Source organism: Rhincodon typus, chromosome 23 (genome assembly GCF_021869965.1).
Source record: "Rhincodon typus isolate 14 chromosome 23, sRhiTyp1.1, whole genome shotgun sequence".
Taxonomy (NCBI): domain Eukaryota; kingdom Metazoa; phylum Chordata; class Chondrichthyes; order Orectolobiformes; family Rhincodontidae; genus Rhincodon; species Rhincodon typus.
The window spans coordinates 17343023-17365341 of record NC_063354.1 but is presented as its reverse complement, the minus strand read 5'-3'; the positions used below and the strand labels follow the sequence as shown (position 1 = coordinate 17365341).

Here is a 22319-nt window from a genome sequence, read left to right as displayed (position 1 = left end):
CAAAATCTGGACATTTATTTTCTAGCAAACATATAAAACATATCCACATCAAATGTTTCAGCAGTTCAAGGCAGTGGCTCACCATCACCTTCAAAGCAAAGTACAGATGGCCATGACAGCACTGCTCTCATCCCATTAAAGATTAGAAATAAATCTTGCTGTTTTACACACTGTTAAATAAAGCAGCATATGATTATGGTACATATTTAAATGGGGTGCAGGAAAAGTTGGTCATAAATACAACTCTTTGCAGGGTTAAGGTAGGACAAGCTGACAAGGTTGTGTAAACTGAAACTTTAGCTTTATAAATAGATGCATACAATATAAAAGAAAGGACATTATGGTAAACCTGTATAAATGTTTTTATTTCAGATTTCCAGCAAAATATAATTAGATTCAGCTCAAGTTGCTAAGCGGTAAACAAATGTAAAATCAAACGTAAAATTGTTGCCTAACCTGCACAAAGGTTTTAAAAATTACCATTAGTGGCTCTGACAGACATCTCATCAATATCTCAACATATCATCTATGTTCTAATGGTATCATGCCCAGATAAATCAAAGCCACTTGAATGTTCCAAATAGAGTGGGATTACAACCGGAAATAATTCGAAATAGAAACCAAATTATTTTGTCAATGCCTGGTCTAAAATTAGACAATTTTTACGAAATCCCTTGAATTAAAATTGCAGTGAACAGAAGAACAATGATCTTGGTTGCAGCAAAAAAAGCTTTGCAGTATGGAAGAAATAGGGCTCCAGAATTGTTCAATGAGTTGATTTACAATTATATAGTGTTAATATTTCACTAATTTTCATTATTGATGTGCGCTAAGGAAAATTTAAGTGGAAATAAATGGAGACAAAATTAGAACAATAAAAAACTCATCTTGGTGGATATAGACAGATCAGTTGAAATACATTGAAGAAAATTGAACAGTTAGAATGCATACAATCTAGCCAACCTAGGAGAAACGTGAATCATATTGGCATGTGTACATTGTACCACATACATTGGTATCACAAATTTGGAAATGTGATTTGCCCCTGTGCAGCCAGTAATGATCACCAAATCACCAGCTCCCCCTAAAAAAAAAAAAAATCATTAACTCCTCCCATTAACTTCAACCTGCATCACATCCAAAGAAACCCTGGCGTGTACTTGTGAAGTAGAGCCAAGCATCACTCTTGACTTCCTAACTTTTCTGGCATTAACTGATCTGTATTGTGGCCATGAAGGATCAACTATGTGCAGCAGCAACAGAAACCGATTAAAGGGGGCATTGTTCCATATCAGATTGAGAAAATACATGAGAAATGCTAGGAATGTTTTAACCTGGCTGTTAATACACACACTTGAAATTAAGAAACAGTGTAAGTACAGAAATAAAAAAAGCACAAGTTCATACAAAGTCGAATTGGCCACCAGGAAAAAGCAGCAACACTGTCAAGGAGGGGAACATTATATGTTAAATTTTGAAAGGTAGAATCGGACCCCCACCTGATCCAATATATCAACTTCTCGCAAAGCTCAAAGTCCAATCCCTGAGACCGACATGCTATTATGACAACCACCATTTACATTTTATTTGAACAAAATAAATCTTGATATATTTACAAGTAACAAGATCTATGATTTGTGTATCTGCTTCATTAGTTCAAAAATCAATAAATGGGAAAACAGTTTTCTTTTTAAGAATTAACTTTTATTGCTTGACCTGTCGTCATTAGGACACTCTATAACAAAAGGATTATTTTAGCACATACATCTGATCTTATACAGTCATTGGGAACAATACAAAAAATGGTCCTTGGATAATCTACATATTATCACGCTGTATTCTCACTTTGCAATTTTTTTGTAGGTAAGCTAGCTGAGGATGTCTCTGATCCCCACATAAGATAGCTAAGGCAAACTACATTAAACCGTGGTCGTTTGTACGTACAGTTCTGATTGCACACAATAGTTAAAGCTTCAACTGCATCAGATTATTCAATAAATTTATCAGCTGCTTTATAATAAAATTATTTAGGTAAATAAAAACCTTAAGAATGTGCAGCAAGCCAAAGACAATCCGCTAGGTGCTAGGGTTGTTGCAGTTGGACTCTAAGAGTTTCAAAATTACTGGAATACGGTGTTAATGTCACTCTTACTGGTAATCAAAAGTACTGGTAAGGTCAATCTTGGAATAACATTCATCTACTTTGTTAATTTTTCCAATTATCAAGGTAAAAGAAAAATTAAATATAAAGCAATAGATTTCATCTATGCAACATAGCAGTATATTTGGAAGGACACCTCCAATAAGCAGCTGACTTAATTTTGTCCACGTTCAGATTATCAAACCAAATTAGGTTAATACATTTCAGCCTTACTTTCAACTCTTAATTCCCAAGCAAGTTTAAGTTGATGAAACAGAAATTAACTCATTAGAAAAGGAATTCCAATCAACGTCAGGCATTAAAAGTTACTCATAAAAGTCCAATTTACAGTTTTCTATTTAACAAAAGCTCAATAAATGTGACTCATTGCCACAACCAGAAGAATTGGACATGACGTTCATAATTGCTAGAACATGATTACTCGAGGCATTACTCCAATACCAAACAAAAATCACCACCCCCCCCCCCCCCCCAAAACTATTACTTCAATTGCAGTAAAATGGAACTGGCCCCTGCCAATGTCTACTCAAGTGAAAGTCATCATGCCCTCAACACACAACTAGTCTTTGTTTATACACAGATTTTTATGCACCTTATTCACACTACACAGCATCATAAAGGGAAGTGCATGGATAAGCTGTTAAAAACATGCAAGTTACATCTAATTATTTGTACTGCGCACATTGCACAGATAGCTGAAATGACTAACTTTTCATCAGGTTATCTCACTAAGAGCAATATTGGTGCCTAATAAATTTGGTATAATTACATAAGGAAATGCAATACCAGCAGAGGAAAATCTATGAACATCCTATGTCCAACCCAACTCCAAGCAATTTAGTTTCAGCTTGCTGTACAATCCAAACAATTATTCTAGTCTAAATCATTGTATATAGAATAATGGATATAATTTCATCTAATTACAGCTGTGTGGAATTTGTAAAATGTGTGTGAAATGAGCGCATGTAATACAAAGCTGAGAGATACTGAAATGTCATTAAGACTCAGCAATGAGTTTCTAGCTTTCTTGAAAGTCTCAAAATAAAATTGCATGTCATGCCATGCTAAAAAGCTGTTGTAATACATTTCAGGATGCCAGTCTGTCAGCTAGTTAGGGATCAAACATCCAGTTTTTGGTTTCTGCATTTTACTAGTGTGTCTGGGTGTACACTTGTATAATGTCAGCTGAGCTCTGATGTTTGCCAATAATGGAACAACAGTGCCAGCTACTGTGAACAGCAAAGAAGTGCAACTATAATTAAACACAAAATAACATGGGTACTAAAGCACTGCACCAACTTAAATGTCAGCCATTAATCTTCATTTAAATAGAAACCACATCGCACCATCCCAGTCTAGCACAGGACAACGACTTAATACCCAAACATGTCCAGTGCTATTAATAAGAACCAAGTAACAGTGGATAGTTTATAGGCTGGGTCAGGACTGCAGAAGAGTTAGGATGCCATCACCCAACATTGCGCTGCCAGTGCTGGTCAAGTACAAATGCACACAGTACCTGCACCAGTACCTGTGAGAATGGTACTGGTTTGTTACTAAAAAGGAATGTTTAACTTTTTTGCTCTTGGAATGAAATTACATCTGGTTAATACATAAAAGGTTAATTTTGTAACCCTTTCACTGGCTCTGTCTCAACAAATAGAAAGCCAATTGTATGTAAAATTAGGGAGAAAAATCAATCTGCAAATTATGTATTCTGAATTAACTAGTTATCATGGTCACTGGCAGGATCACTTAACAAAAATACAGATTAAAAGGTTACTTGTTAAATATAGGAGTGTCAATATATTACAAACATATTCCCAAAAAAAATTTTCTAACTTTATCAAGGTATGATTGAGATTGTCTGCAGTCAATGTTTCAAATTATTGCCCTAGCAAATAGCAACAATTGACCGTGTTTGCTGCCCTACTTCAGGAAAGGCAATACACTTAATCTCAAAAACAAATGATCAGTAAAATCTGTACTTCTACTTTATGCCAGTAAATGTAAAATTACCTGAAGCACGCAAAGCCTTTCAACTGAATCAGTTATGTCTTACCTGGTACAGAGCAGGTTAACATATCTAGCTTTGTTAAATCCATCCCTACAGAATTCAACACTGCATATTAATCTCAATTTAGGCTGCAGAAGTTTCTACAGTTTACAGCAATAAAACTCCATCACTGTGCAACAGGAAGCACATTTCAAGTGTAGCAAGACTATTTTAATTTCCCCATTGGAGATGGAATGGCACAGTGTACCTCTATGCAGTGCTCCTTCACTACTGGCAAAACACACAAGAAAAGCAAACAAGTCAGACTGAGAACTGGTGACTTTCTGGCTGCATGTCAAATACACCCAAGAGTATTAGAGAATTTAGCTTCTGTTGTCAGGAAGGGAGGCTAATGAGAAAGGACTGCAGTAGTTCTCAGTTGTTAAAAGTGTACAATGATATGGGCTGAGAGCCTGGTATGCCTATTATTGCAAGATTTCTGTAATATATACAAATCTCTACTATTTCCAAGGCCAGCATCCATAAGAGTACAATATCAAAAGCATCTGATTGCCAAAACAAATGAGATCCTATTAACTTAAGCATCAGTGACTGATTTATAATAATGTTGCTTTTTTAGAAATTTGTACTGTATATAAATGAATATAAATGTACATTAACCTTTTTGCAAGCAAAGATTTTGCTACAACTGCTGCACAAAAAGAAGCAGGTACCATTAAATATTTGGGAGACTACTAAATTATGTCAGAAATTACTGACAAATAAAAACAAGCTTTTACCTTATGCTTTTGGTAAGAAGGTCTGAATGAAACTGTGTGCAAATGGAGTGATGCGAATAAATTTGGCAAAAATCACAGGCCAATAGAATCCTCAAAGCAAGACCTGAAGCTACTTAAGAAAACACAATTTCAAATGCTTTTAAAATTGCTTCCAAGAAAAAAAGTTAAAATGTAATTTTTTTTAAAAACTAAGACGTGTGAAGAAAAATCTAACATATCACTTTAGATGCTTTCACCACCGCCCCTGCCCCTGCACTGTGTTGTCAAGTGCAAATGCTACACAGAAATATTTTAGAGCATGTTTATATTTAAGCATTTTGTCTTGGCCATACTAAAATAAAGATGTTAGCTTGAGATGTCCCAAAAATAATTTTGAAACTGTCCAGCCTAAAACCCAAGATTTTCCAGGAGTACAATTTTGAGATTCAAGGCTCATGAACGCACTACAACATACCGTGAAACAGAGCAAGTTAAAGGGTTCAAAATCCTCTGCTCATATCACCAACCTAAAGCTTTATTATCTGGGTATCAATCACACTGTTCAGTTAAAACAGCAAAGTTTTAATCTTTATAAATAAGAACCAATGGGAAGAGTTCTACACACAAGCACCAAACAAAAAAGATCTTAAATGAAGCTGTATTGACTGTGTAGAAAGCTGATGCAGTGTGAGAAAGACGCAAAGCAAATGTGACATTGAATGCTACAAAGGGAATGCTTTCTCTGACGATTAGGAAGCTGTGGGACTGGTGGTGGTCTTGCCACAGGAAGCGGCATTTTAGACAAATGAGGCAGTTCGCTCTGGCAGATGCTGCAGCAGCGGAGGAGAGGATTTCAGACAGACAGCGATACAAAGCTGTTGTACTGCTGGATGTTTCGTTTGAGTATGTCGGAACAAGGACCCAGGACACGTTCAAACCGAGGTCTGTCCAGTTTCACACACTTCAATGGACCACGTGCTACGACAGTGGCAGCACGGGGACGATTCATCAGAAGAGCAATCTCACCTGAGAGATAAAGAAAAAATGATTTCAAATCCATCTTGAAAAACTGATACCACAAACCAAAATGAAGTTCATGCTCTTGATGACCTGGGTGAATTTACCGTGCTCTAAGATAACTGAGCTTTTTAGACTAAGTTTGATTCCAATTGTTAGTCATTACACAATCTAAGCTGAAGAAGTCAAACTACAACTACTCAGTATCCTTTTGTTAGAATCCTATCTAACAGCAATGCTCTTTCAGGTTCTAAGCAGCTTTATTGCAAGCAAAAATCCAAACTTCCTAACAACTTCAAACATTTAAAATGCTTCCAGTATTAAACCTTAAAATTTATAAGCTTTGTCAAACTCACCAAAATAATCTGATGGCCCCAATCTTCCAACTTCTACAAACTCTTCGTTTTCTGACCTGCGCTGTAACACAGCTGCTGTACCCTAGAACACAAATTTCAATGTAAAGTACATTTGAAGCATTAATATTGGAGGAACAGGGAAAAAATGTGGCTGTAAGAGCTGCATTTTTTAAAAAAAGGTATTTTCATTGTTGGAGCGGATTTCCTTAAATTCTAGGGACAGTAATTACTGTTTTAAGGTGTTGCACTGTTTGGAACTTAGGAGAAAAAGATCAAAACAACAGCACTTTAGAAAGGTAGAGAGACAAAGGCAATGACCACATGGGAAGTGAATCAAATGGAGAAATAAACCTGCACAGCTGGCTGCCCTTTCTGTTTGGTTTCAAGTATCTCTGGACATCGCAGTTTGTCTAAGAAAAATAAACAAACAGCGAAATTCACAGCTGACCTTAGAGAAACCTGTGTGGGGGAGATCACAACAAGGGCACAGCTAAGTGGCCAGTCTTTAAAAGGCGTAACCTTACTGTTTTTTAAAATTTACAAGTAAGTAGAGTGCGTTCTTGTTGGTTTTTATTGAGATCTCTCTCAATTAAACTTTAAAAATACAAAACAACAGTACTAAAGTTAACAAGGTGTAAGCTGGATGAACACAGCAGGCCAAGCAGCAAAGGAGCAGGAAAGCTGACATTTTGGGCCTAGACCGACAGCCTTCCTGCTCCTCTGATGTTGCTTGGCCTGCTGAGTTCATCCAGCTCTACATCTTGTTATCTCAGATTCTCCAGCATCTGCAGTTCCTCCTATCTCTGGTACTAAAGTTAGCTTGGAACACTGTTTTTAGAGCAGTAAAAGGAGTAAGACTATGCTATTTTCTGGGTCTGTAGATTGTTAAGGTACAAAGGTGGCCTTTAGTAGAGTGATGTGCTCTTCCTGTCAGATGTGGGAGATTAGAGAGAATTTCAATGTTACTGATACTTATGTCTGCAGGAAGCATGTTTGGTTGCAAATCTCATCAGATCACATGGATCAGTTGGAAGGAATGAAGAATTTACAGGAGTTAGGGGTGGGATGGATGTCAGTTGCAGGAAGGGAGAAAAACTGCAGATAGAGTCAGGTAAACCTCCAGGAAAGATAAGAGAGGAAGGCAGGTGGTGCAGGAGTCTCTTGTGGCATTTTTAAATTTGGGATAACATTACAGCTGTACTTAGGGAAGATATTCCCAGGAATACATCCAGTTAAGTTATCTGGGTAGAACTGAGAAATAAAGGAATGATCACCTTATTGGATTGTACTACAGACAGCCCCAACCGACAGTACGAAATTGAGAAACAAATTTGAGAGGAGATCTCAGCTACCCGCAAGAATAATAGGGTGGTTACGGTAGGGGATTTTAACTTTCCAAACAGACTGGAATTGCCAGTGTTAAGGGCGTGGATGGAGAGGACTTTGTTAAGTGTGTACAAGAAAATTTTGAGATTCAGTATGTGGTAGTACCTAGAGGTGGTGCGAAACTCAACCTACTCTTGGGAAATAAGGCAGGGCAGGTGACTGAGGTATCAGTGGGGAGCACTTTGGGGCCATTGACCATAATTCTATTAGTTTTAAAATAGTGATGGAAAAGGACAGACCGGATCTAAAAGTTGAAGTTCTAAATTAGAGGAAGGCCAATTTTGATGATATTTGGCAAGAACATTCAAAAGCTGATAGGGGCGGATGTTTGTAGATAAAGCGACAGCTGGAAAATGGCAAGCCTTCAAAAAATGAAACAATGAGAAGCCAAAGACAGTATGTTAGGGTGAAGCAAGGCTGGTAGCTGCAAAGAATGCTGGATGACTACAGAAGTCGAAGTTTTGGTCAAGAATAAGTAGAAAGCATATGTCAGGTACAGACAGCAGAGATCGAGTGAATCTCGATAAGAGTATAAAGACAGTAGGAGTATACTTAAGGAAGAAATCAGGAGGGCAAAAAGGGGATATGAAATAGCTTTGGCAATTAGGGTTAAGAAGATTCCAAAGTGATCCTATAAATTCATTAAGGACAAAAGGTTAACTAGGGAGATAATGGGGCCCCTTAAAGATCAGCAATGCCACCTATCTGTGGAACTGCAAGAGATGGGGGAGTAACTAAATGAGTATTTTTGCATCAGGGCTTACTGTGGAGAAGGATATGGAAGATAGACAAATATGGGGAAATAAATAGCGACATCTTGAAAAACGACCATGTTACAGATTTGGTGGTGCTGGATATCTTAAAAATGCATTGAAGTGGTTAAATTCCTGGGACCTGATCAAGTGTACCAAGGGAAGCTCGGAAGTGATTGCTGGGGCCCTTGTTGAGATATTTGTATCATCAACAGCCAAAGGTGAGGTGCCGGAAGACTGGAGGTTGGTTAATGTGGTGCCACCATTTAAGAAAGGTGGGAGTAAGGACAAGCCAGGGTACTACAGACCAGTAAGCCTGACACTGGTGGCGGGCAAGTTGTTGGAGGAAATCCTGGAGGGACAGGTTTAAATTTATTTAGAAAAGCAAGGACTGATTAGGAATAGTCAACATGGCTTTGTGTGTGGAAGATCATGTCTCACTAACTTGAGTTTTCTAATTAGCAACAAAGAGGATCGATGAGTGCACATGATCTATACAGACTTCAGTAAGGTGTTCGACGAGGTTTCGCATGGTAGACTGACTAGCAAGGTTAGGTTACATGGACTACAGGGTGAACTAGCCATGTGGATACAAAACTGACTCGTAAGTAGAAGACAAAGGGTGGTGGTGGTGGTGGTCTGCTTTTCAGACTGGAGGTCTGTAACCAGCAAATGAGCCACAAGGATTGGTGCTGGGTCCACCGCTTTTTGTCATTTATATAAATGATCTGGATGTGAACACGGGACGTACGGTAAGTAAGTTTGCAGATGACACCAAAATTGGCAGTGCAGCAGACAGCAAAGCAGGTTACCTCAGAGTTACCCCTGATCAGATGGGTCAATGAGTGGCAGATGGAGTTTAATTTAGATAAATGTGAGGTGCTGCATTTTGGGAAGGCAAATCAGGGCAGGACTTGTATAGTTAATGGTAAGGTCCTGGGGAGTGTTGCTGAACAAAGAGACCTTGAAGTGCAAGTTCAGGGCTCCTTGAAAGCAGAGTTACAGATAGACAGGATAGTGAAGGCAGCGCTTGGTATGCTTGCCTTTATTGATCAGTGCATTGAGTATAGGAGTTGGGAGGTCATGTTGCAGCTGTACAGGACATTGGTTAGGCCACTACTGGAATACTGCATGCAATTCTGGTCTCCCTGCTATAGGAAGCATGTCGTGTAACTTGAAAGGGTTCAGAAAAGATTCACAAGGATGTTGCAGGTTGGTGGATTTGAGCTATAGGGAGAAGCTGAATAGACCAGAACTATTTTCCTTAGAGTGTCACAGGCTGAGGGGTAACCTTATAGAGGTTTACAAAATCATGAGGGGGCACGGATAGGGTGAATAGACAAGGACTTTTCTCCAGAGTGGGGGAGTCCAAAACTAGACGGCATGGTTTAAGGTGAGAGGGGTAAGATTTAAAAGGGATCAGAGGGGCAACTTATTCATATAGAGGGTGGTGCAAGTATGGAATGAGCTGCCAGAGCAAGTGGAAAAGGCAGGCACAATTACAACATTTAAAAGGCATCTGGATGGGTATATAAATAGGAAGGCTTTGGAGGGATATGGGACAAATGCTGGCAAACGGGACTAAATTTATTTAGGATATCTGGTCAGCATAGACGAGTTGGACCAAAGGACCTGTTTCCATGCTGTACAGTTCTATGACTAAAGGTTCTGCATATTCCTACATCTCAAATACTGAGCTTTGATTTTGTGAACTAGAACAACCCCTAAAGACTTGTTCAAAACGTCTAACAAGTGCATTGTATCCTCATTGTAATGTGAGTTACTAACAAGTGACAATGATCATATTCAGTGGCTCAGCTGGTCACACTTTCGCCTTTTATCCTCAAGCTCCTGGGTTCAAGTCCCATTCCAATTAATCTACTGAGTTTTTTATTGCAGAGGGCTGTTCAGGCTAGGTGATTAAGTATATTCAGACATTTTTAATCAAGGGAATCAATTTAAGGTTTTAGAATAGATTTGTAGCTCAGGTTATGGTTGGTTGGATGGCTTGTTGTTCCGCAGATGTTTCATTACCCTGCTGGGTAACATCATCGGTGCAGCCTCCGATGAAGCACTGTTGTGTTTTCCTGCCTGTTATTTGAACTCTGGTGTCTGTCGGGCTGGATTACCTCACTGCCAGTTTTCCTTCGCAGTGGAGTATATATGGTGTGGAGCTCTATGTGTTTATTGATGGCTTTCTTCGTGGAGTATATGGATAGAGATGAGTGAGTATCTTGTATAGGACATTGGTCCTGTCCATAGTGGGTAGTGGGTCTTTGGTTTGGGTGAGCAGTTGGCGAAAGGTTGATGTGGGTTTGTGTGCTACTCTGATGCCCAGTGGTCGTAGGAGCCTTGTGGTCAGTTCGGATGTGTTCCTGATGTAAGGTAGCATGATGAGTGTGTTGGCGCGTGTAGTATCTTCCTGGTGTTGTGTGATAGGCATCTTCTGACCCAGTTTTTTGGGTATCTAGAGGAGACACACGAACTAATAAACAACACCCTCACCGGAAGCAGATTCATCAGAGAAGAATAAACAGCTCGCATTCCTGGATGTCATGGTGGAACGCAGGACAAATGGGGAACTCCTGACAAAGGTACACAGGAAAGCCACACACACTGACCAAGTATTGAATTTCGACAGCAACCACCCTAACACACACAAACGAAGTTGCGTGAGAACATTTAAAAGGGCAACAACACACTGCAGCAGCACAGAGCTATGCCAAGAAGAAGAAGAGTACCGCTTCCAGGTATTCAAAGACAATGGATACCCAAAACAAAAAACTGGGTCAGAAGATGCCTATCACACGAACGACACCAGGAAGATACTACACACCCCAACACACTCATCACACTACCTTACATTAGGAACACATCCGAACTGAACAAAAGGCTCCTACGACCACTGGGCATCAGAGTAGCACACAAACCCACATCAACCCTTCGCCAACAGCTCACCCGAACCAAAGACACACTACCCACTATGGACAGGACCAATGTCATATACAAGATACCCTGCAGAGACTGTGACAAACACTACATTGGACAAACAGGAAGAAAATTAACCACGAGTACACGAGCATCAATCTGCACCCAAAAAAAATTACCAATATTCACTCATCTCTATCCACATGGATAAGGAGAACCACCAATTCGATTGGGACAACACCAGGATCCTGGGACAAATAAAGCAGAGACAAGCACAGGAATTCCTAGAAGCCTGGTACTCCACTAAGAATGCCATCAATAAACACACAGAACTTGACCCCATATACAGTCCACTGCGAAGGAAAACCGGCAGTGAGGTAATCCAGCCCGACGGACATCAGAGTTCAAATAACAGGCAGAAAAACACAACAGCCCTTCATAGGAGGCTTCACTGATGTTACCCAGCAGGGTAATGAAACGTCTGCGGAACAATGAAACAGCTCGGCAAGCCAACCAACCACAACAAGGGAATCAATTATTATGAGGAAAGGACAGAATTGGAGTTGAGGATTATCAGAACAGCCATGATCTCACTGAATGGCAGGGAAGATTTGCTGGCTGAACAATCTATGAAGAGAAGTAGAATCCCTATGGTGTGGAAAACAGGCCATTCAGCCCAACAAGTCCACACTCTATATAGAGATAGTAGGAACTGCCGATGCTGGAGTTTGAGATAACAAGGTGTGGAGCTGGATGAACACAGCAGGCCATGCATCAGAGGAGCAGGAAAGTTGACATTTTGGGTCTGGACCCTTCTTCAGAAATGGGGGAGGGGGCGGGGGCTCTGAAATAAATAGAGAGATGGGGCAGTGATGATAGAAGTTAGATAGAAGAGCAGATAGGTGGAGAGAACACGGACAGGTCAAGGAGGCGGGTATGAAGCCAGTACAGGCAAGTGTCGGTAGGGAATTGGGATGGGGGTTAGTCAGTGAGGAGGGAGGGGCGGATACGTGGGAGGGAAGACAGACAGGTCAAGGAGGCAGGGATGAGGCTGGTAGTTAGGAAGTGGGGGTGGGGGTTGGTCAGTGAGGTCGGAGGAGCAGATAGGTGGGAGAAAAGACAGACAGGTCAAGGAGGCGGAGACGAGATGGGCTGGTCTTGGGATGAGGTCGGGTTTGGGGTGATTTTGAAGCTTGTAAAGTCCACATTGAGACCATTGGGCTGCAGGGTTCCCAGGCGGTAAATGAGTCCACACTCATACTCTGAAGATCATCCCACCCAGGCTCACCCCCACACCTCCCCCTTACCCTGTAACCCTGCATTTCCCATGGCTAATCCAACTAATTTACATCCCAGGATACTACAGGTAATTTAGCAGGCCAATCCACCTAACCTGCACATCTTTGGACTCTGTGGGAGGCAATCGGAGTACCCAGAGGAAACCCACTCAGACAGCGGGAGAACGTGCAAACACAGACAATCATCCGAGGCTAGAAGTGAACCCAGGTCCCTAGCGCTGAGAGACAGCAGTGCCAATCACTGAACCACCACGCCAGCCTTATGTCTTATCGTAATGTTACGTGAAACCATCTTGCAGAACTTGCAGTTCCAGTCATCACACTGTAGGAAGGATGTGAATGTATTGGAAGGAGTGGAAAGGAAATTCACCAGGATTCAGCAATGAAGACAGACTAGATAAACTTGGGTTGTTTTCGTTAGAGCAGAGAACGTTGAGGGGAACCTGACAGAGGTGTACAAAATTATGAGGGGCATGGGCAGAAAACAGCTGTTCCCCGCAGTCAAAGGGTCAAGTACAGGGGCATATTAAACAACTAGTCATTCAATAATTCAAGCTCAAATTGGTTATTTTCTAAATTTTAATTATTCATACCTCTAAAATAATGAAAAATTCATCGCCTGGTTCTCCTTGCACGACAATCTTCTGTCCATCTTCAAACTGTACTGGTTCCAGTGCATCAGCCACAGTCAAACGCTCCCATTTATCCAGAGATTCTACAAGGAGAAACTTCCCTTTACGTTCTGAACATTGATTTAAAGCCTTTTCTCTCATCAGGATCACAAGTTTTCCAAAATAAATTTTGCATTCAAAACTGAAATTTCTGACATTATAATGTGCCCAATAGAACAATTAAAGCTTTCTGGAATTATTGCTTTGCCTTATAATTAGAATGTAGTTGTGTGCCCTGGCAAATATTACTAATTTTCTGTCATTTATAGTTAGCAGAATGCTTCATTTTAGAGTTTGAATTGTCCAAAATGGGCATAAAACAGAAGTCTCACATTCTACGATAGAAGTAACAGGATAAGTAATCCAGTTAGAAGTGAGTGCCCGTTTGTCTTAAAAGCAGTTGAAAAATTGATTATGGCACCTTTTTGAACAGAAACATTTTCAGTGTGGAAGCCAAGAATTCAATCAAATCAAAATCATATCTTTGTCCTACTTGTGTCATGTAAGTATTAGCACACACTTTGGTTGCCACATTTAACCTGAACACAACCCTTAACTAGGTCCCAACCCAAAACATCAGCTTTCCGGTTTCTCTGATGCTGCCTAACCTGCTGTGTTCCTCCAGCTCCACACGGTGTTACCTGACTCCAGCATTTGCAGTTCTTGCTATCTCTAGCTACACTATTGGCTGTGAAGCACTTTAGGATTTCTTGAATATTGCCAAGGCACTTTAAACAACTTATTGCTTCAACCTGCTTTAAAATTGCGTGTTGGTCAAGATTTTTGTACAGAAAAGAATATATTTCCTGCTTACCCAAAATGGAGACCTTACTAAGGAACTCTTCGTACATCTTTCTCTTTCTTAATGTACTTCCCTATGAAAGGAAACATTTCAGTAATCCAACATGTTAACAAAACTCTAAAAACTTTCCAGAAATTTTACTCAGTTAAAATGTTTGAAGTTGCTGTTTCTCACAAAAATCAGAATTGATATACAGAAAATATTCTTCAAGAACATCTTCATTTTAAAAGGTAAACACAAACACCTCATTGACACATATGTGTAAATAATGCTCAAGTTATCAAATAATACTAGATGAAAGCTCAGTCATGAAGTTTTAATTAATATGTATTGTTGGGATAAATTTGTGATATGTTGCTAAAGACTCTTAGCACTGGTATTTATGTGCCAAATATTGACATGTAGCTTCTAGAGCAAGTGGAGTTATAGCTAGGGCACACGTGGCCTTGAGTCTAGCATTAAGGGTAAACAGAAGTTGAGGCTTCAATGCTGATGTGCTGAGATCATTTTGCCAGCCCAGGATTTACAATTAGATATGTAAGTTAAAGGTTAAGTTATGGGAAAAGCTATTAGCACTTTTCCCACTGATCGGAAGTTGCAAATATTTGGCTAGAAGTGTGGACACAGGTGCACACACATGGGCTACATGTTATAGAGGTTACCTGCAAAGCAGATATAAAAATAGTGGTGCATCACTTAGGACTATGCACAAGCCAAGAAATAGTGTTCGTCACAGGACACCAGCTTTCAGTAAATTTGCCACAGCAAAAGTTAGGAGCAGAACACTCGCCAGGAGATTAGCATTTGTGTGTGACATTACCTGTTGATGGGGATTTGTCCCTGGCTGAGGGGTTGCTATAAAAATTCAATAGTGACTAAAATAAATGTCACAAGTTGACAATTATGATAAAGTTCAAAAATAGATGAGTATTAGAATCCAACATTGGGACTTAAGTAACGAGAGAGAGTAAATAGTCTTTGCTTGACACTCAGTAGTAGGGTGCGTGCAGCTACTGTAGTCTAGGCAGTCTGGAAAGTTGTGGGTTGAAAAAGGATTCAAGATTCAGCAGAGCTTAAGCTGCAAAAGGACTTGTATGTATGTGAGAATTACGTTGACTAGGCTAAAATCTCCAAAGGCGTCATGAATCAAAGACCATGTTCATGAATCAAGAAAAGAGCCCCAAAAGTTCTGGGACCCACTTGAAGAACAGACCAGCAATGTGCTACAACATTACAAATGCTAAATAACAATCTTCATTGTTCATAAATCTTATTAATTTGCATTCTAAATTAGTGACTGTCCTTTCTGTAAATAATGTTATTGTGCAACAAGTATTTGTATACTGTAGGATTTAATACTGAACTCAATTTTTTTCATAGGTAACTTCCTGCTGTGTTGTGCAAATGCAGTGAAGGCAAGTTACAAGAGTGGTCAGTTGTCGTGGTGAGGTCATAATTTAATTACAAACTTAGACTGAAATAGCTAAAGTTGAAGTAATATCGAAAACAGAAAAAGTTGTTTGCAACAACAAACTTGCCTTTATCCAGGCTAAGCAGTTGAGAGCTCCAAAACAGATTGTCAAACACCAAAGTTAGAAGGGTAGAAATTCTATTCTAAGTCTACATTGGCAAGTATTATAATTAACAAGGTGTATGTGAATATGATGACCTCTTTAGACAGTAAATGCAACAGACATGAAAGTAAACAGTTTGGATCTCAGTAAAAAGAGAGAAGTAGAAAATATAGTCAAAGTTTAAAAAGTAGCATTTCCTGAATAGCAGGGTGTGAAAAGTGGAAACAACCAGTTGCGAATGAAAAGTTTGAGCCTTATACCACAGCTGAAAACACTAAAAAAAAGGACAGCATTCAGCTCAATTGGTTCATATAGGCATGCTCCACAAGTCTTCTCCCAGCCCATTTCTATTCCTGTACCACAATTCATGCTTGTCCATCTTCCTTTGGTATTTGTCTGTGCTATTTGGCAACTCATTCCACAATTTTATCATTCTAGGTAAGGAGGTTTCTCCTGAACATACTATTCTTTCTTTTTAAAAAATAATTACAATGACATCTTATAATTAAGACTTCTAATCTTGGACTGCCTTTAAGAGAAAACATTTTCTCTACATCCAACCTATCAACACGTTTCATTATCTTTAAGACTTTCATCAGGTCAGCCAAAAGACTTCCTCTTTCCAGTGAGAAGGACAGATTGCTTAGTCTATCCTGATCCTTTGTTATCATTGTTGTAAATTTTCTTTGCATCCATTCCATGGAGAGACATGGTCTAGCCAAGATTAAAACAAGTTAATAGCTAACTTTTCTGCTCTTCAATTCCATTTCCCTAACAATAACTTTGCAAATATTCCGTCAATAATAAGGGAGCCCAGCACATAAGTGTGAAAGACAAAGCTTAAGCATTTGCAACTATGTACAAAACACACTCTGGGTGGGGGATTTCAATGTCCACCACCAAGGGTGGCTCGGCAGCAGTATTACTGATCGAGCTGGTCGGATCCTAAAAGACTTAGTTGCTAGACTGGGTCTGCAGCAGATGGTGAGGGAAGCAACAAGAGGGGAAAAATATAACTGACCTCATCCTTACCAGTCTGCCAGCTGCAGATGCATCTGTCCATGACAGTATCAGGGAGAGTGACCACTGCACAGTCCTTGTGGAGATGATGTCCTGCCTTCACGTTGAAAATAACCTCAATCATGTTGCGTGGCACTATCACCATGCTAAATGGGACAGACTTCGCACAGATCTACCAACTCAGGACTGGGCATCCATGATGCGCTGTGGGCCATCAACAGCAGAATTGTACTCAGCACAATATGTAACCTCATGGCCTGGCATTTCCCCTACTCAACCATTATCATCATGCCAGATCAACTCTGGTTCAATGGAGAGTGCAGGAGGGCATGCCAGGAGCAGCACCAGGCATAGCTGAAAATGAGGTATCAACCTGGTGAAGCCACCAAGCGGGACTTCTTACATGCCAAACAATTCAAGCAGCAAGTGACAGAGTTAAGCAATCTCACAACCAACTGATCAGATCTAAGTTCTGCAGTCCTGTCACATTCAGTTGTGATTGGTGGCAGACGATTAAACAACTCACTGGGGAGGTGGCTCCACGAATATCCCCATCCTCAAATGATGGAAGAGCTCAGCACATCAGTGCAAAAGACAATACTGTGAAAGCTTCAGCCATCTTCAGCCACAAGTGCCGATTGGATGATCCATTTTGGCTTCCTCCAGTGGTCCTCAGCATTACAGATACCAGTCTTCAGCAAATTCAATTCACTCCACGTGGCACCAAGAAATGGTTGGAGGCACTGAATACTGCAAAGGCCATGGGTCCTTACAACACTCCTGAAGACTTGTGCTCCAGAACTTGCTGCTCCCCTAGCCAAACTGTTCCAGTACACATTTACAACACTGGCATCTACCGGACAATGTGGAAAATTGCCCACTTGACTGGCACTGCAACAAGCACCCACTCCCACCACCACAGATGCTTAGGAGCTTCAGTGTGTACTACCTACAAGATGCACTGTAGAAATTCAAAGATCCTCAGACAGCACTTCCAAACCCACGAACACTTCCATCTAAAAGGACAAGGTCAGCAGACACATGGGAACACCACCACCTTCAAGTTCCCCTCCAAGCCACTCATCATCTTAACTTGGAAATTTGGTGCCATTCCTTAACTGTCACTGTTGGTCAACTCACAGAAGGTGGACTGGCAGTGGGTCAAAAAGGCAGCTCAGCATTACCATCTCAAGGGCAACTAGGGATGGGACAATACATGTTAACATACAGCACACAAGTGAGAAAGGATTCGAAGAGAATGTTAATTAGGTTGGATGAAGTACTGTTGGGATGGTGCATTTATATTAACACAGACCAGTTAGGCCAAACGGTCTACTTCGGTGTTACAAATATTATGTAATTCCACGTCAATATTACACAACACTGGCACATATAATACATTATAAGCAGCACCTTTGAAATCAGTCGCAAAATGCTGATGACAAATGTTGCCTGCGGTAATTGTGGGCACTACATCATTGAGACAGATATATCTGGGCAATTTTCCACACTCAGGTAGATGCCAATGTTGTAGCTGTAATGGAACAGCTTGGCTAGAGGTGTGACAGTTCTGGAGTACAATTTTTCAGTACTGCTGGAATATTGTCAGGACCCAATACCTTTGCAGAATCCAGCGCTGCCTTGATATCTCATGGAGTGAATATTTTGGCTGAAGACCTGCATCTGTTATGCTGGGGAATTCCAGGGGAAGCCAAGATTGATTATCTACTAGGCACCTCTGGCTAAAGATTGTTGCAAATACTTCAGTCTTTTTTTTTTGCACCAAGGATTGGTTACTTGTGAAGCTACCACCTCCCAGTAAGTTGATGAATTGTCTACCACTGTTCATGACTGGATGTGGCAGGACTGCAGCGTTTTGATCTGAGTTGAAGGTTGTGGAATCACCTAGCCTTGTTTATCACTTGCTGCTTATGCTGTTTGCCCCGCAAGTGGTGCTGATTTGCAGCTTTGCCAGGGTTGACGTCTCATGTTTAGGTATGCCTTGAGCTGTTCCTGGCTTGCCCTTTTTCTGTTCTTCTTATAGAATCAAGGTTGGTACAGTGCAACCTCATGTCATATAAGCCAGATTGAGTTCGAGTAGAGCTCTGCTGCTGGTGGCCCAAAGCCTTTTGTGATTGCTCTGTACTAAATTGCTAGATCTGTTCAAAATCTATTCCATGTAGAGTATGCCAGTGGTAACTGGTATTCTGCAGGAAGTTTTCATATCCCCGAAGCCATGAGACTTCATGGAGTGCTTGGTCAATCCTGAGGATTCTCAGGGCAACTCCATGACTATATACCACCATCATGACACCTCTTTTTGGCCTGTCCTGGTGGGACATTGTGTGCACGGTATGATTCCATGAGTATGACTCGGACAGACTGTTGCTAGACCATTCTGTGAGATAGCTCTCCTAACTTTGGTACTAGCCCGCAGATATTGGTCAAGATGATGTTGAAAGTCAACGTGCTGAGTTTCTGTTGTCAGCGTAGTCTAGTCAATGCCAGGTGGTCTATCCTCTTTCATTCCTTTTTGAATCTTTTTGGTACGTCTGGATGATTTACTTCCTGTTCACAGACCAGTTGAGAGTCCATCACATTGGCTGTAGTTGTAGAGTCCCCTGTAAGCCAAATGAGGCAAGGCCTTCAGTTTTCCTTCCTTGCAGGATGTTAATGAACCGGAGGGGTTTTTACAGCAATCAGTAATGGTTGTCATGAGAATTGATAATTCCAGATGGCTTTTATAATTAAATTCAGATTCCACTGTTTTGCTGTCGTGTGATTCAAACCCAGGTCCGCAAAACATTACTGGTCCAATGACAATGCCACTACATCGTCACCTCCCCACAAACTTGGAGCAATCCAAAATTAATTGTACAATGTTGTTTTTCCATGGTCTTGTATCTTCCTCTGCTTCAAATGTTTACCTCCCTTTTCTTGTAGGATGAAATGTTTTTGATCAAGCTGCTCTTTATTGCAAACATGGCATCATGGAAACGTACAGGCCTGAGTTCATACTTGGGAAATAATATTTGCTATAAGTGCCATCTCACACAGAATTTAACCATCTCCCCTTGACATACAATGGCATTGCCATTGTTGGCTCCTCCTATCAAAATCCTAGAGTGTTACCATTGACCAGAAACTGAACTGGATCAGGCATACAAACTGTACTACCAAAACACTGCAGCAACTTGGCAAGGCTCCTTTGACAGCAACTTCAAAATCTGTGACCTGTACCATCCAGGACAGCAGATATGTGGGAACACCACTACCTGCAAGTTTCTTTCCAAGTCAGATGCTGTTCTGACTTTTTGAACTTCAGTGCCAATAATTTACTATCACTAGGTCAGAATCATGGAACTCCCTTCCTAATAGATTGTTGATCCTAGCAAGCTACTATGAGGAACTCCTGCAGAGATGTCCTGAAGCTGAAATGACTCCCCTCCAATAATAATAACCATCAGCTTTTGTATTCAACTATGGAGAGTATCACTGATTTTCAGTGACACCAATTTTGCTAGGGCTCCTTGAGATCACACTATCAAAATCGACCTTGATATTAAGGACAGTCACTTGCCTCACTTGTGGAATTTAGCTCTCTTGTCCATGTTTGTACCAAGGCTGTCATGAGCTCAACAGTTGAGTGACCTTGGCAGAACCCAAACTGGGTGACTGAGATAATTGTTGCTGTGCTATTTGATTGCACTGTTACTGACCGCTTCCATTGCTTTACTGATGATTGAGAGCAAGTGGTAATTAGATTTGTCCTTTTTTTTTGTGTACAGGACGTACCTGAGCAGTTTTCCACATTGTCAGGTATTGCCAGTGTTGTAGCTCTCCTGGAACAAATTGGCTGGCAGGCTGTTCAGTATAAATGTCGGGGCACGTAGCCTTTGCAGTATCCAGTGCATTCAATCATTTCTTGATATCACGTGGAGCGGATTGAATTGGTGGAAGACTGTTATCTATAATGCTGGTGATGTCTGGAAGAAGCTGAGATTGATCAGCCACTTGGCACGTCTGGCTTAAGATGGTTTTTTTAAATTCACTTTTTTTTTTGCAGGATGTGGGCGTACTGGTGCTAATTATCTTGACTACCAGCTACAGTAATGAGTTCCACATTCTTACCATTCTCTCTGGGTGAAGAAGTTACTCCTGAATTCCTTATTAGATGTAATTATTTTTATTATATGGACTATCTTCCATGAATAGCATCTAGTTTGTCTCCTTCAGAAAGACCAACACCTCTATACTTACCTTTGATGTCCTGGAAACACTTCCCTGCAAATGGCAGTTGATGTTAGATCAATAAGGTAGTGGTGGAAGTTAGATAGACCTTAGGTTTAGGGTAAAAGTTCGGCACAACATCGAGGGCCGAAGGGCCTGTACTGTGCTGTACTGTTCTATGTTCTATTGAGATGAATATGTCCTGTCCACAAAAAGCATGACAAATCAAATTTAGCCAATTACCATCCCAGTTTTCTCACAGTGAAGTGATGGACAGGGTCATCAGCGCTATCAAACAGCACATGCTCAGCAATAATTCACACAATGATCTTGATCTGGGTTACACCAAGGCCACTGAGTTCCTGAACTCATTACAGCGTTAGTTCAAGCATGGACAAAAAAGAGGTGAACTCCATAAAGGTAGGGGTCGGTTGAAGAGAGTGACTACGCGTGAAATCAAAGCCGCATTTGACAAAACCATAGTCAAGAGAATCAGGAAGAAAGCTCTTTCCAAGTTGAATGCAAAATTAACTCAAAGAAAGACAGTTGTGGTTGTTGGAGGTCAGTCATCTCTGCATTACTTTCCCAGGGTAGTGTCCTAGGGCCAATCACTTTTAGCTGCTTCAATGACTTTCTCTCCATCATAAATCTTAAGTGGGGATATTGGCTAATGATTTCACAATGTTCAGCACCATTCATGAAACTGCTTCAGTATTGCAGAGTACGTCCAAATGCACCCAGACCCGAACAATATTTAGATTTGGATTGAAAGTTTCAAGTAACATTCACACCACACAGGTGCTAGGTTATGAACATCCCCAAAAGAGATAGAATCTAACCATCACTGGCAGCATCTGTGGAGGAGAAAACAGAGTTAACGTTTCACGTCCGGTGAGCCTTCCTCAGAACCGATGGCGGCTGGGAAAACGTCAGTTTATACGCAGAAAAGAGAGAGGTGGGTGGTGTAGGGAGTAAACGATAGGGTAGAGCCCAAAGAGAGAAAAAGACAGTTGGACAGACAAAGGAGTTGCTAACGATCAGGCTGGGCGGGTGAATAGTTGTTAATGGTGTAATGCTATTCACCCTCCCAGCCTGATAGTTAGCAACTCCTTTGTCTGTCCAAGTGTCTTTCTCTCGCTTTGGGCTCTATCCTATCGTTTACAACCTTCACCACCCACCTCTCTATTTTCTGCGTATAAACTGATGTTTTCCCAGCCACCATCAGTTCTGAAGAAGGGTCACCGGACCCGAAACTTTAATTCTGTTTTCTCCTCCACAGATGCTGCCAGACCTGCTGAGCTTTTCCTGCAAGTTTGTTTTTGTTCCTGATTTACAGCATCCACAGTTCT

The 22319-nt window shown here is 40.7% G+C and overlaps 1 protein-coding gene across 2 annotated transcripts in view; it reads right to left on the bottom strand.

Moving 5' to 3' along the window:
- Positions 1–1682: 1682 nt before the first annotated feature.
- LOC109919189 (cAMP-dependent protein kinase type I-alpha regulatory subunit) overlaps positions 1683–22319 on the bottom strand; it is a 42999-nt gene continuing 22362 nt past the window's right edge. For both annotated transcript variants that reach the window (XM_048611060.1, XM_020519171.2), the window contains exons 8-11: positions 14159–14219; positions 13267–13388; positions 6310–6391; positions 1683–5962 (exon numbers count right to left, since the gene is read on the bottom strand). In XM_048611060.1, the coding sequence (XP_048467017.1) occupies positions 5790–5962; positions 6310–6391; positions 13267–13388; positions 14159–14219 (438 nt within the window). In that variant the 3' untranslated portion in view covers positions 1683–5789. The remainder of the gene's footprint in view (positions 5963–6309; positions 6392–13266; positions 13389–14158; positions 14220–22319) is intronic.